The sequence below is a fragment of the Schistocerca serialis genome, chromosome 1, assembly GCF_023864345.2.
Source record: "Schistocerca serialis cubense isolate TAMUIC-IGC-003099 chromosome 1, iqSchSeri2.2, whole genome shotgun sequence".
Taxonomy (NCBI): domain Eukaryota; kingdom Metazoa; phylum Arthropoda; class Insecta; order Orthoptera; family Acrididae; genus Schistocerca; species Schistocerca serialis.
Window position 1 is genome coordinate 908,883,062 of NC_064638.1, and position 15,666 is coordinate 908,898,727.

The window sequence follows — 15,666 nt, forward strand, 5'->3', positions numbered from 1 at the left end:
CACTGGAGCAGAAATGTTTGCCACAAATACCTAGGCTGTAGGGAAGGGAGCATTTGATGTGGAATGGATGGCAGCTGTCAAAGTGAAGGTACTGTTGTTTGTTTGTGGGTTTGATATGGACAGAGGTGTGGATGTGAGCTTCAACAAGATGAAGGCCAACATCCAGGAAGGTGGCTTGGGTTTTGGAGAAGGACCAGGTGAAATTCAGATTCGAAAAGGAATTGAGGTTACGGAGGAAATTAAGGAGTGTTTCTTCACCATGAGTCCAGACCACAAAGATGTCATCTATAAACCTATACCAGGCCAGGGGAAGCAGCTGTTGGGTCTTCAGGAAAGCCTCCTCCATGCGGCCCATGAAGAGGTTGGCATAGGACGGAGCCATCCTGGCTCCCATGGGCGTGCCCCTGATTTGTTTGTACTGGCCTTCCTTCTCCCCACACCACCCAGAGTTGCCTTTCGTCGCCCCCCTAACCTCCATAACATCCTTGTTAAACGCTACAATATTCCCAGACTACCTTCTCTACCCAGCGGTAGAGCTGCAAAACCTGCCCCATGCATCCCCCCACAACCACCTACTCCAGCCCCACTACTGGTAAAACATACACAATCCAAGACAGGGCCACATGTGAAACTACACACGTCATTTATCAGTTGACATGCCTGCACTGCACAGCCTTTTACATCGGTATGACAACAACTAAACTGGCTGAGCGCATGAATGGACACAGACGAACTGTCTGCCTACGAGATGTCCAATACCCAGTAGCGGAGCATGCCCTCCAGCATAATTCTAGGGACCTAGGAACCTGCTACACCATATGTGCCATTTGGCTTCTCCCACCCAACACCAGTCCCTCTGAACTGCGGAGATGGGAACTTGCACTCCAACACATCCTTTCATCCCGCCATCCCCCTGGACTGAACCTACGTTAAACAACCTCACTCCCATTTACTCTTCAGTCTTCTCCTCTTTCCCTTTCCTCTTTAGCCATTCATGCATCTTTTCATCCTACATAGCTGTGTTTATCTTTATACTGTAAACCTCTCTGGTTTGAAGCTGGCGTAGTACTTACGGTAGAATATCTTTGACTTCCCTCTGACAACCATGCCTCCATCCTTGCTACCCTCCCTGTTTTCCTTTCCCTGTTGCTTCATAACCTGGGTTGTGAGTAACTGAATCCACTTTCCCTTCTTCCCTTTCTTTCCCCTCTCTCCTCCCTGATGAAGGAACATTTGTTCCGAAGCTAGGAACGTAAATTTTCGGTTCTGGTTTTTGTGTATCTATCGGCTGTACTGAGCTGAGGTAAGTACTGGTCAGCCCCTCTATGTCTTTGTTAGTTGGTGTTACACTTAGTAATTTTCTTTGGGAAACAATGTTCAAAAAGGGATATAAATTTATCAAGAAATATGTTGCATTTATCATTAGCATTTGGCTCATTATATACATCTCCCCAATTAACATTTCTTAAGTGTTCTTTGAAGTGCTCTATAGATACTGGGTTGAGCGACCTTACACTTTTACTTAGTGGTTTCCGAATAGTACACCCTGTTAGGTTTTGTAAGTTAATCAGTAGTGCATCATGGTCTAACAATCCATTTACCACAGGGAATGCATGTGTTTGTTTTACATCCTCTTTCTGTACAAATACATTATCTATTAGCGTACCACTGTCTTGAGGTATATGTGTAGGGAAATTGATCACTGATTCTAAATTATATGCTGTTAATAACACTTCTAGTTCATTTTTCCTATCAGAATTACTTAGTAAGTTTACACTGAAATCACCAAAGATTACTAACTTCTTCTTTTTGTCTGACAGACAGCACAATAGGGAGTCAAACTTTTTTATGAACAGCTCCCAGTCTCCTAATGGGGACCTGTACACTGTTGCTAATATCAATATTACATTATCTAGCTGAAGTTCACATGCACAAACCTCAAAGTGCTGATCAACACAAAATTTGCTTACTTCTACAGTTTTGCATTTATACCCTTGTTTTATGAAAATGGCAACTCCTCCTTTATCCATTCTAGATCTACAAGTGTAAGATGCTAAATTATACCCACTTATACTGACACTATCCCTGCCCACAGTTACATGGTGTTCAGACAGAGTGTATCAATTTCATTCTTATTTTTGAGATCATCTAAATGCACTAATAGCTCATCTAATTTATTTTTTATTCCCCTGATATTTTGATGAAGTAAGTTTCTTTTATTATATTTATCTTGATTGTCATCTGCCTGGACTTTGGCTTTAACCTAAAAAAACCTGCTGCCTGGACACATTAACGACAGGGATCACTCTTTGTGTGACTGTTGACCCCCTTACAGTTTCTGCTAATAGAGAAGCTAACTTATTTTTCACCATCCTATTCAAGTGCAGGCCATGTGTAGTGTATCCCCACCTACCAATAACATTTACTGGAACAACACTTATGTGAGATTTTGCCGGTGTCCGGAGCATCCTGTTCAGCTCAGTGTTAACATGCCTTAAGTCCCTGCATAGCTAACCTAAGTTTTCTGTCACCTGGGCTAAGGCTAGCAATTGGTTTCACAAAACTTGTGACCTCGTACTCTGCACCTAATTTCTCCTGAAGCGGCTGGCCCACACCCCTCCCATGACTGCTGCTTATAAGGAGAATGTTTCTTTTCCTATTCTGGTTTGATCCCGACCTGTCTTTTTCTTTAAGCTAATATTCTGCTTCTACCTACTTTCAACTACATCTGGATGAGGCCCATCCTCCACTTCAGAAAGCAAGCCAAATTGATTTACTAATTGAATTTCTGGAGTTTTTTTCAAGTGTTTCCCTATTTCGCCCTTTGCTTGCTACCTTTTCCCCTGTTCCCAGTCTCTTTTTCCTCCCTTAACCTACATAATTCCAAGTACGCGTTTTCTAATTCAGCCTTAAGGGCACAAATTTTTACCTCCAGTTCAGCGATTTTTATGTCCTTTCTACATAACCTACACTGCCATGGAAGAGCCTCATTTTCTACCCTCGTTTCCTTGCCACTACATTCTCCCCAATGAAACCATAACTTACAGTCTACACAGAACACCCCCTCTTTCAAATTTCTACGGCAACCACCACATTTGTCACACATGGTTTGACAGACAAACTTAACACAAAAGCAGAGAATAAGTTGGCACAAGGCCACAGTAGTTTCGTAACCTGTAGCCTACTAATTCGTAAACAAACACTAATGTAAACATACTTTGTGGGGAATGCTAATATGGAAAAACACTAAGTTCTCCTACATCTTTTGTAACTGCCACGAAAACAAAAAAAATAATATATAAAAATTAAGGAGACTTGAAAAACACAAAATACACGAGTACAGCATGTGACCTTCAATTGTTAGCAGATGATGCCACCATCCATCAATACCTATACCTTGAGTTATGCTATAGATCTCACTGCACCACAACCATGATTCTGGGTGGCAGAGCAGGGGTGGGGTGAGTGTGGGGGTACTATTTTCATAAACAAACCTCGAACTGATAAACACGTAGCCTGCTGCTGTTTGAAGTCTTCGAGAAGCTTTGGTGTACGCTACTGCTGATTCTAGTTATTTCACTCCAACAGATGACAACCATCACTGGCTGCCATATTATATTACTATGTCATATAGCTCTAAAAGGGCCCTATTCAAAAATTTGCACTTTCAGTACCCTTCATTTACATAAAAAAATGGGTAGGGTGATCAGGTCTAAAAAGCATCATCACAGCTACAATACATGAAACTACGAGCCCTCCCTACACAACAATAAAGAATATCCCATAAACATGTGAGTGACAATAGTAGAATCAGATATAACAACAAATTCTGCAGTGTTATGGATGAAGCAGTGTTGGTAAAGCTCGTGCACCATTTTTCTGAAGTGTACAGACAGAAGTTTTCATAATTCCAGTAGTGCTATAGTTTACAGTTCTTGTTTATAGGACGAGCTAATTGTAGACTATGTTACTGAATCACTTATTTTTGTTTGTTTATAAAGTATATACCAAGGGAGAGGGGCAGCGTTACAGAACTGGACTGACAATCAGGAAGACTTTGGTTTTAGCCCTATTCTGTCCACTGTAACTTGGATTTGTCTTTGTTTCCCCATGTTATTAAGGTGATAGCTGGTATGACCTCATTGAAAAGGGCACAGACAACTCCTGACTTCCACCCTTGCCTGGTTCTATTTCATACATTTGCATACATGTGTAAATATATTTCGTATGTATCTGGAATGTTTTATATTATTAAATCTATGTTAAACAGTCAATGGGTAAAATTTTACTTACGGCAGTGATGGTGTATTGTACTGATGTTGGCAATAGTCTTTTGTGTTGACCATGAAGTAAATAATTAATGCTGTTCCTGCTCTATGGTTGACAGGCTCTTGTGTGTACCCTTTTCCTCTCAGTAAATTATTTATCCTCATAAAGTGAACATTTGATAACAAAACTTTTGCATTAATATCAAGAGATTAACACCAATGTCACACAATTTCCAGCATTCAACAGTTGTTGCCAACCTCAGCACATTATGCCGCCACAAGTTAAATTTAATCTGGTCAATAAATGAATAATTAAATCTTGTTCAAACACTTTGTGTTGCCTGCAGATTATTTCAGCCATTAATATACACACTGATGCACACCTGGATATTTTTCTTATATCCGCTCTGTTACTACCTATGGAATAACATTTTGGGGAGTCAACAGTAAAAATATTCAAATAGTTTTCAAATTACAGAAAAGAGCAATTCGTATAATAACCAAGAGTGGCAGAACATTTCCAAAAGCTGGAAATCCTAACTGTCCCCTGTGAATACATTTTTCAAAGTATTATGTATGTAAAAAAAAAATATTGACTGCTATATGAAAAATTCTTTAGTACACAGCTATGAAACTAGAAACCAATACAATCTGCATATAGAGAGGAAAAATAAAGTTAATATTCAGCATAGCTTGTTGTACAATGCCATTAAATTATATAATAAATTACCCCAAAATATATAAGATATTGACACAATTGGACAGTTCAAAGCAAAACTAAAATTTTTTTATTATATATAAGTTATTACGCAGTAACGGACTATCTGAATTAAAACATGTAGTGTAATTAAAGTAGCCTGCATTGTAATACATGAGGAAATAATTATAATATGAAATCCAGAATTGTACAGTACTATAAGAAAATTACATAAAGATATAAAACTAACGTAAGATACCTCAAAAATGTGTGTAAATACTAATTTTATGTGTATAAATTGTAGGTATACTGTATTGTATATGATTTTGCTGACGAAATCCACACAGATGTCATCCCAATGAGGCATTACATCCTTACTTATTCCATGATAATTACTCCCACTTAGCACAAAGACCTGCAGCGTTACAGGTTGCAGGTTATCATGACACTGCCATCTCCTCTGCAAACCACTCATTTTTGACATTGCTTAATCTACAACTGTTATAGAAAGGGGATTTTCCTATCATTCTTGATACATGTCCAAGACAGGCTAAATGTTTTTTATGACACCTTGACTGGTACTCTAGTTACTGTTTCTGGTATATACTGACGCACTTTTATTTTTGCGGTTTTATGCCAATGACAAACTTTTGTCAGCGAAAATAAAAGCTGGCCATGTCTGATAGGGTTAAGCTGCAAATTAACAAGTAAAATTAAAATGCTTTTTACTGACATAAAATGACAAAGTATCACATTCAGACATGGCCACAGAAGGTTAAATGAATGAGGAGATTGACGAAAACGTACAAAGATTTGCTTCGGGCGACAATACAGGAAGACCATTACACTAAATACACAGAGATTGCAGTCAACAAGTCATGAAAGGTTCCAAGACAGCGTCTGATCAACAAAAACATTAGAAATTTAAAAACATATGACTTAAAATACAGCGAAATAAAGAAGCGTCCTTTGGCTGGATTGTAAATAAGTTACCGTACCATCAGCTGTATATTGTTTTCAGTGACACGACAAGTAATAAACACTTATCAAAAACATAAAGATTAAAAGAAACTTACCATCACGTAAACAGAGACTTGGTGTTACAGCTTTTATTATTTTACAGATCAAAATTTTGAAGGCACCTATGTGCATACTTCCCTTGTCTGTGCTTATTTAATATTATTAAAAATACAATAATTGTTAATATATATTAACGAGCTTTGCATTCATTAGTACATCATTACTGAACTACATCATGCTACCTTAAAACAAATTAACCCAACATTCTGACAACTTCACACAATTATCGTTCCCTCCCCGACTCAACAAATGATTAATCTTTGAAGCTTGTATTACAGTGATTGTCTCTGATTTCGGTGTTGATTTGTATCCGAGATAAATTTAAGAGCGTGTAAGCAATATAAAAATTTCTTATACTGCAAAAGATTTATTTAATACATTCTCCAACAGGATGCAGATAAATTTTTCAAGTTGCTCCGGTCTAACTACAATACAATTTGACTGATGAAACTTTAAACTCTCTTGCATCTGCATACTGGAATATAATTCCACTACTACGCAGCTATAATAATATAAAATTAAATCGAAATGTATTCGATGGATGCTCGGTATTGTGTTTCTCAGCGCCTGAGGTCATTCTGACGGGATATCAAAATTGAGAAGTTTCTGTCACTCTGTATCTTTGACGCAAATTGTCAAAGGTTTGAAAGCAATGGGCAAAAAGAAACTGCAATGCAAATGTATGACGTGTTTGGTTAGTAGATGAGACTGAAACATAAACAAAAACACTTTCGAAGCGTTGTTAAGTGTCAGGTGTAAATTGGTTTCGTTTCGTAATGACCAGCAGATGATAGATCAACATGTCTGTCAGCAGGTGACGACTTTGGTGGAAGAAAGAACATTTGAGTGTTTTTATTAAGAAACAAGAAATGTCACCGTATTGAGCTAATTGTACATGAGAAATTTGTTATCTGGACACTATGGCAGAGAGGTAAGAAAATTGTAATTGAGCAACGTTATTTATTAAGTAGGTGTCTTCGTATGAGCTAAGCCTTCTGAGAATTAGGTACGTAGAAACCGTAGATCTATTTCCAGAAAGGTTTGCCACACCGTCTATCTCAGTCTTGAGAGATATTCTCCTGTGAACTGAACCTAGCAGAGATTTATATTGAAGACTAGGTTAGTTTCTGTATAGATTTTACCACAATGCAGCCCACACCTTTTCGAAATGTCTTGCCACTTTCGTCTGTATTGAAAATTTTCGGTAAGTGTGAAAGAAAAGAAATGGTCTAATGTTGGGGAACTATTGAAGTGTGATCGCCAGACATTCACTTCAACTCTTCTTTTATGCTTCTTTTGATGACAACACTGTAGTGCTGGTAACAGATGTATTGAACTACAGTCATTGCTAGGCAAGACATTGTATATGGAGTTCTTAATAAGACCCTACGTAATGTGCTGTTTCATATTATCTTGAGGTAATAAATAGTGTCCAGACTGCTGAGTGATCTGTTGGATGGAGTCAGTGAAACTACCACCTTTCAAAGATGCACCCGTTGTTCATCCTTACATGATGTCAGCTGTTAGCAGGAAACCCTAGTCTGGCATTGCACACTATTATTTCTCAAAAACAAATCAACACCATCGAACAAAAACCAAGAACCACAACAGTAAAATAGGTATTGCCAACCCAGTATACTTGATATCTTACGTGATACAACAGTACACCAGGAGAAACACACAGTTCCTGTCTTTACAATTTCTGAACCTAAAATGCTGCAATCACTCTGCATTCTCTTGTGAATGAAGGTCAGCACCAAATATTTTGATATGTTCCTCAAGGCTGAATATTTTCCATCTCTGGTGAATTCCATACCAGCCTTTTGGTAATGGGAAAGCTTAACTGTAACTGCATCACATGCAAATACCTGGAGTTTCACTTTTATGACGCCTGCTGTTCCAATAATTTGGAACTTAAGAAAATGCAGCAATCTGTAAGTTGGGCAAATTGACTGGTGGCATTGAAATTATGTTTGCACTTATACATAATGAATATCAGCATTGAAAATTTAATATAATGGTGAAAACTAGGATAGTAGGCCCTACAGCATATTTTCATGTGTGTCTATTGATAGTACTGGAATTTTGCCTCCTGAAGGTAAGACTGTCACTGATATTTTAAGTTGGTTATTCTTTATGATGTAATCTTCTGAGAAAATTCAGCAACTATCACAAGGCTCCTACAAAGAAAATAATTAGGAACATGAGTGTTGCCAAAGAAAGTGTACCTTTCCAAAAGTTACAAAGAAATATAAAAATACTGTCCATTCCCTCCCTTTACATATAGTCTATATAAGGTGCTGATTTTCTCATATAAAATCCAATATACGTTTGACACGTTCTGTATTGTTCACAACTTCAGCAGTCGACACAGAGAGGATTTCTCTCTGGGGCTCACCACTCTTTGATGTGTGTGTGCTTGGCTGCCACGGGGCCGCAGCTTCTGTAGCATAACTTCCTCTTTCTGTGCTGCAAACCTACACTTTGACTGGCTCTTACCTCCTTTGACGTCCCATTGAATGGTCCTTTTGGTACAAACCCAGCCTGGACTTGGTTCATGATTTTGGTTGTGATTTCCAGTTTCACTCCCAGCACTATTAATGATTACATGGTCGCCATTATTGTGTCTTATCTGCCATCTTTTCCAAATTTTACAGAAGTGTGTGTCATGCAGGGAAGGTTGACAGCTGTGGTGTATGCTCTGCCTCTATGCCCTTCCATCCTGCCACGCTTCCTTCTTATTGTCATAGTACAACCAAAACCCAGCATGGTAGCCATCGTGTTGTGGTCAGGGATCATCAGGTATCTGCAAAGTGGTAATCTCCTGACCACGCAGGGATCGCACTGTTGGTGCTTGTGCTGCGCGCTCCCCATGTATGCCATGGAGTACAAGCTCATTGTTGTTACTATAGCTGGATGGTGACCATGAGGAGAGCCCCGTTTGGAGTGGGTGGCACCATGGCTGTTAGTTCACACATGAAGTGATTTAAACTTTCTCTGTTGCTGATCACATGGCTGTAGCAGTCTCTTTGAATGGAAAAGCCTCATACGATTCAACGAAGTACGATCCCAACATGTTCCCTTCCTGGCCGCGGCATGGAAGGTGTGGAAGATCTGCAGGACTAGGCAACAAGGAACACAATCCCCCCCCTCAATACCTAGTCTGTACCAAGATTGACGTTTTGGTCACAAAGCCTTTATCTTTTGTTGTACTCACTGAAGACAAATACGGGGAAGTTGCAGCCATCTCTAAGATGAAGAGTGGTTCCCTCCTGATTAAAACGTCATCTCCTGCCTAGCCACAGGTGCTGTTCTGTCCTGAAAAGTTGGGTGACATTCCCGTGTTTGTCACTCCCCACAAGAGCCTCAATATGGTCCAAAGTGTCATCTTTCACTGTGATCTTCTTTTGCAATCTGACAATGAGATGCGGGCCAACTTAGAGCGAGGGGGTGTGCCTGCATCTGTTGTGTCCATGGGTGATCAAGGGAAGAGTTGCTACCGGGGCCTTCATCTTGACTTTTGAGGGTGATACATTGCTTGAGAAGATCAAGGTGATGATCTACCGGTATGATGTGAAACCGTGTGTCCCTTCTCCTATGAGATTCCTCAGGTGTATGAAGTTTGGGCGAACGTCATCTTGTTGCAACGCTAACCCTGTCTGGAGGGATTGTGGACATCCGCTGCACACAAACATTGCTTGAGCCCCTCCCCTATCTCTGTAAACTGCAGCGAGCTCCACTCTCCCAGCTCAGCAGATTACTCCATTTTTACACGTGAGAAGTAAATCCCAAAGTATAAGACCCTGGACAAGTTGGCATATCAAGAGGCCAGAAAAAATATGAGCGTCTTAATCGCAAGAAAATGACTCAATCATCCTTTTTGGAATTTAGGTCCCCTCTTGAGTTCTTATAAATTTTCTGATTTTAGTGTGAGCCATACGGGGAAGATCTTCCTCCCTAACATCTATAGTGTGGATTCTTCTTCCCTTTTCCTTCCCCTCTTCCCTCCCTGCCGTAGCTCCTCTCCACCTTGCTAGGTCCCCAGCACGGGTAGCCCATCCGAGTGGTGGGGCTATTGTGTACCCATCTTGCTGAGCCCCCTGACAACATAGGGTTCACTTTACTGATACCTGACCTGCTCCCTCCCCATGTATGCCAGGGAGTAGTTGCTTGTCTTCCTGGAGCATCAGAACTACCGGCAACAGCCTCGGTGCCACGTGGCCCTTGATGTGGCTAGTTGGTGCCCATGGGGAGAGCCCCTGATCGGAGTGAGTGGTATCAGGGAGGGTGCTAGGCACATGAAGCGTATCAAGCTGCAAAAATCTGGCGTTTCCCAAAAGGTTGTCTCTTCAAATGGTGAAGGATCATTGAATGCTACTTTGTGTGACCCAGCAGCCTTCCCTTCCCTGGCTACACCGTGGAAGGAAGGCCAGGCTTGCTGTCTTGGGATGAAACACTTTCCCCCACTAATTCATCTGTACTAGGATGGACGGGGACACATTCACCACCACAGAGCCATTGTTTTTTGTGGAGAATATTGAGGGCAAGTGTGTTGAAGTGGAGTCTCTCAGTAAGATGCGGTCAGGTTCCCTGTTGATCAAAGCGTCTTTTGCTGTCCAGTCTGCAGCTCTTTGTGCTTGTGATTGTCTTTGCAATGTTCCAGTGTCTATTACATGGTCCGGGGAGTAATTTTTCATAGGCATCTCATCCTGCAAACTGATGAGAAACTCTGGGCTAATCTGGAGCTTTGCAATGTTCGTTTTGTTCAACGTGTGCAGAGGGGTCACATAGACAACTGCTCTGATACCGGCACCTCCATTCTGTCTTTCGAGGGGGATACCCTTCCAGGGCAGGTCAAGGTTATGTGCTGCAGATGTGACATGAAGCCGTACATCCCACCACCCATGAGGTGCTTGTATTTTGGGCTTAAGTCTTCCTGCTGTATGGCGGATCCCCTTTGTGGTGACTGTGGACACCCACTCCATTAGGGCCCAGCTTACAAAAGAGGAAAGATGATCTGAGAGTACAAGTCCCTGGATCGCCTGTCTTACACTGAGGCTAACCAGAAATATGAGAGACTTCATCCAGTGTAACTTTCTTCAACTTCTGCCTTTGTTACATCCTTTCGCCCTCCTACCTCTTCCTTTCCCCAGCCCTATCCCCCTTTCCCCTGCAGTTCCCATGACCTCCCATCCTGGAGCCACTCCCCCTCCCCGGCCTAAGAAGTGCCCCCCTTCTTTGGCACCTGCTGGTGATAGGGCTCCCCTCCTGGGACCCCTCTCGCCGGCAGCCTACTACCACAGCTCGGCCACGAGACACACCATCTGTGTGCCCCAAGGTCACCTGCTCTCTTTTGGTTCCGGATTTTCCAGAAGCCCGTACCCCTCTGTGCCCCGCCCTCCTCGAGCTCCGAAAGAGGAGGAGGAGGAGGAGGAGAAGAAGAAGAAGAAAAAACTTAAGTTCCAGGACAAGCCGACCCCCCCCCCCCCTTCTCCCTCTGCCCTCTGGTATTGTTTGAGATGCCATCTCCCCACTTGCTACCTGACTCTTGACATCTTATCTGTGGATATCACCCCATCCTTTTTGGTGACAACCACTAACCAAGTAACAAGGCCTCTTGTTGGCTTCTTAACGTCTAACCTGGACTCTCTCCACATGGTAACCTAGTGGAATTGCAATGGATACTATAGTCACCTACTGGAAATACAGCGTCTTGTTTCCTCCTATTCTGTGTTCTGTCCTGCTCTTCAAGAAATGCACTTCCGTGATGACCACTCTCCAATGTTTTGTGGTTACCAGGTGTTCTGTCAGAACCGGGCTGGCCTTGGGATAGCATCTGGAGGGGTCTGCACTTTGGTTTGCACCAAAGATCCCCCTTCATACCAGTCTGGAAGAAATAGTGGTTAGAGCCCAAATGACTCCAGCAATCACTGTTTGCAGTGTCTACATCCCTCCAGGTAGGCCATTTCCTTATGTTGAACTGTCTAGCTTAATACAGCAACTTCCACCCTTGTTGCTCCTCCTTGGGGGATTCAGTGCACCCACCCCATGTGGGGGAATGCCACTTCAACAGGTAGAGGTCTCCTAGTTGAACAACTTATTACAGACTGTGATTTGTCTCCCCTCAATGACAGTTCTCTTACCCACTTCAGTGCTGTTAATGGCACCTTTACTGCTGTTGAACTTACGATCTCCTCCCCTGCTGTTGTGGCTTCCCTATGCTGGTCACACCATGATGATCTTTGTGACTGTGACCACTTTCAGGTAATTCTATCATTCCCCTGACACCGCCAGGCAGATGCATGTCAGATGGCCCTTACATACATTGGCAGTGCATTTCGACACCTCTCTCTTGAATTTCATTGATGCGATCATGCAGGGTGTGTCTGCCACTATTCATCATGCTGCTGGCATTGCGCTGCCCCCCTATCCATGGGTTCCTGTCATCATCGACTGGTGCTGTGGTTGATCGAGGACATTTGAGCCACTGTTCAGGACCGCCGACGGGTGCTGCAGCGATTTAAATGACATCCTTCACAGACCAAGTGTCTTTGGGCTAAGGCTTACCTTATTAAACAAAGTAAAAAGGAATGCTGGGAACACTGTGTTTCCTCCATGGGGATGTATGCCTCTTCCTCGCAGGTTTCATCCAAACTCTGTAGCCTTCTGGGCTGACAGCAACAGTTCACTGTTCAGGATCTTATCCTCCAAGATGCTCTGTGCACTGATCCATTGATCCTTGCAGAACACCATGCGACACGCTTTGCGATGGCGTCAGCATCCTCTTCCCATCCCCGTACCTTTCTCCAGCATAAACGCCGAGTTGAACAGACCCTCTGTTTCATTCCCCACCATACTGAACCTATAATGAACCCTTCACTGAATGGGAATTCTTGCAGGCTCTTACCTCTTCTCATGACACAGCCCCAGTGCTGGATTCCATCCACAACCGGGAGATCCAACACTTGCACGTTACCCAGAGGCAACATCTATTTAGGGTCTTCAACCACATTTGTCTCATGGGTGCTTTCCTGTCCCAATAGTGAGACAGTATAGTTACCCCGGGAAGAACCCAACATCTCTCAGCAGCTATTGCCTGATTAGCCTGACGAATGTACTTCGTAAACTGCTTGAGAGGATGGTTAGCTTCTGATTAACTCAAATCTCAAGGCATTTTGTCCCCTTGCCAGAGTGGCTTCCTGGAAGGGCGATCTCCAACTGACCATGTATTCAGATTGGAAACAGCAATCTGACAGGCTTTTACCAACCGCTGGCACCTTGTCATGGTCTTTGTTGATCTACATAAAGCTTACAACACAGCTTGGCATCATCACATTTCACTTACCCTCCATGACTGGGTTTTCGCAGCCCCCTTCCAATTTTTGTCTGTGAATTTTTACCCCATCGGCTCATCCACGTTTGAGTTGACACTTCACTCAGCACTCCTCAGATTCAGGAGAACAGTATCCCACAATGTTCTGTGTTAAGTGCCACACTCTTACTCATAGCCATCAATGTGCTTGTAACCTCTGTTGGGTCTATAGTTACCCCGACGTTGTATGTTGACAATTTTTGCATCTGGTGCAGCTCCCACTCGATAGTATCTGCTGGGTGCAGGTTCCAAGGTGCCATCTGACAGGCCTCTGTGTGGGCCATCTCCCATGGCTTCCAGTTTTCTCCCTACAAAACACAGGTTATGCATTTTGGTCATTGACCCACTGGACACCCTAATCTGGAACTTTAGTTGGTGTCCAGCTACTCGATGTTGTAGCACATTCCGTTTCTAGACCTTATTTTTGATAAAAAGCTGATGTGGCTACCCCATATTCACCACCTGAAGACCACATGCATGTAGAAGCTTAATGCTCTCTGCCTCCTGCCCCCCACACCTTGCAATGAAGACCTTGCTAGTCTTCTCCATCTTTACCATGCTCATGTCTTGTCCAGACTACATAATGGTTGTCAAGTTTATGGCTCCGTGGCTCCGTCCACTGTGTGAAAATACTTGACCCTGTTCACCGTTCTGGGGTATGTTTCACCACTGTTTTTAGTTGCCTTTTCCTTTCTTTGTTTCCCTTCTCCTCTTGTTCTTCTGCTTTGGCATTTGAGGTTCCTCTCCTCCCTGTGCACACCTGATGGCCGGCCCATGTGTCTGATGCATAATGGTGATTGGGTAACGCGTAATTCCAAGCCCTGGGTCAACAGATAGGGTTCTCATGAACCCCCTGGTACAGGCCAGGCCCAGGTAGAGGTGATTGCCTGAGCTGCTACCTTCCCAAGTTGCCAATTGCTCCCATTGTCATGTGTTTGGGAGGTCTGAACAATCACCTAAGGTGGGTGCGTCCCCTTGTGAATGGGCCTCCAGTTGGAAGGAGCATGCCATCGGAGACGCTGGCAATCATGGGGATTTTCTCACAATGAGCCAATCATCTTCACAATCAGTGATTGCAAAACATAAATGGAATGAGGCTAATGATTCAAAGACACTTCCACCTGCACCATGGTTCCTCGTGGTTTCGCACACTGAAGACAGTCAGTCCTTTGCAATGGTAAATTTGTTTATTATTCATAAATGTGTTGATGCAGTTTCCGGCCCTGTGTAATCCTGCTCTCATTTATGGAATGGCACTTTACTTTTGGAGATTATTCTGATCCTCAAGCACAACTACTACTTGCTGGCCTCGCTTCTCCACATCTATCCTGTTCACGTCGAGGCCCATAGAACTTTGAATTCTTCCTGTGGTGTTATTTACTGCTTGATGGTCTGACTAATGCCGAAATCCAATCATACCTCTCTGATCAGGGTGTCATTGCTGTCCATCGGGTGATGAAAAAGGTAGATTCCTCCTTAGTGCTCACCTGCACTCTTTTTCTCATTTTTGATAGAGAGATCAAAGCAAGCTATCAAATTATCACAGTCTGACCGTACATTCTGAACCCAACATGCTGCTACCAGTGTCATCATTTCAGACACACTAGAATGTCCTGTCAACACCCAGCCAAATGTGTAACCCGTGGTAGGGATGCACATGAACGTGATTCTCTGCCTCCTCCTCCCTGCTGTATCAACTGCAATGGCGGCCATGCCGCCTCCTCTCGGGATTGTCCCAAGTATCTCGATGAGCAGGCTTTGCAGGATATCTGGGTAAAGGAAAAAGTACCTTACTCAGTCGCTCACAAGTTATTGGCTAGTCACAAACTCATTGTTCTCCAGTCTGGCACCTATAGTTATGTTCTTGCTACCTCTCGCTCCCTGAAGGACTTGGCCACGCAGACATGCAACTTCAGATTCAGCTCTGAGGTTGTGAAATTGCCCAGTGTCAAGGTAGCATCACCATCCTCTCATCCAGCTGTGCAACAAGTCATGAAACTCTCGCCTCAAGGGGCGAAGCCACTGGCTACATAACCGGTAGGATGGAAAGGACAAGAGGAGTACTCCTGTGAAAACTTCCAATGTCCTTCCAGTCAACCGTCTGAGTTCTCCTCGCTAACTAGAAAAGCTCGAAGAAGTCCAACAAAGTCAAACAGTCTTCTCCTTCGCCGACTCTAAGATCCTCTTCGATGGTGTTGCCACGTGATTCCTTAGCCAGGCTAGCCTCTGTGTCGCCGGTGCACAAGGCC

General features: G+C 43.0%; 2 protein-coding genes across 4 annotated transcripts in view; one reads left to right on the forward strand and one right to left on the reverse strand.

The window, feature by feature from the left end:
- Positions 1–6,287, reverse strand: part of LOC126412065 (exportin-6-B) — a 357,950-nt gene extending 351,663 nt beyond the window's left edge. For all 3 annotated transcript variants that reach the window (XM_050081474.1, XM_050081465.1, XM_050081456.1), the window contains exon 1: positions 6,042–6,287. In XM_050081474.1, coding sequence (XP_049937431.1) covers positions 6,042–6,044 — 3 coding nt within the window. In that variant the 5' untranslated portion in view covers positions 6,045–6,287. The remainder of the gene's footprint in view (positions 1–6,041) is intronic.
- Positions 6,288–6,604: 317 nt separating this feature from the next.
- LOC126412080 (synergin gamma-like) overlaps positions 6,605–15,666 on the forward strand; it is a 161,490-nt gene continuing 152,428 nt past the window's right edge. Inside the window, exon 1 of the mRNA XM_050081486.1 lies at positions 6,605–6,976. Coding sequence (XP_049937443.1) covers positions 6,966–6,976 — 11 coding nt within the window. The 5' untranslated portion in view covers positions 6,605–6,965. The remainder of the gene's footprint in view (positions 6,977–15,666) is intronic.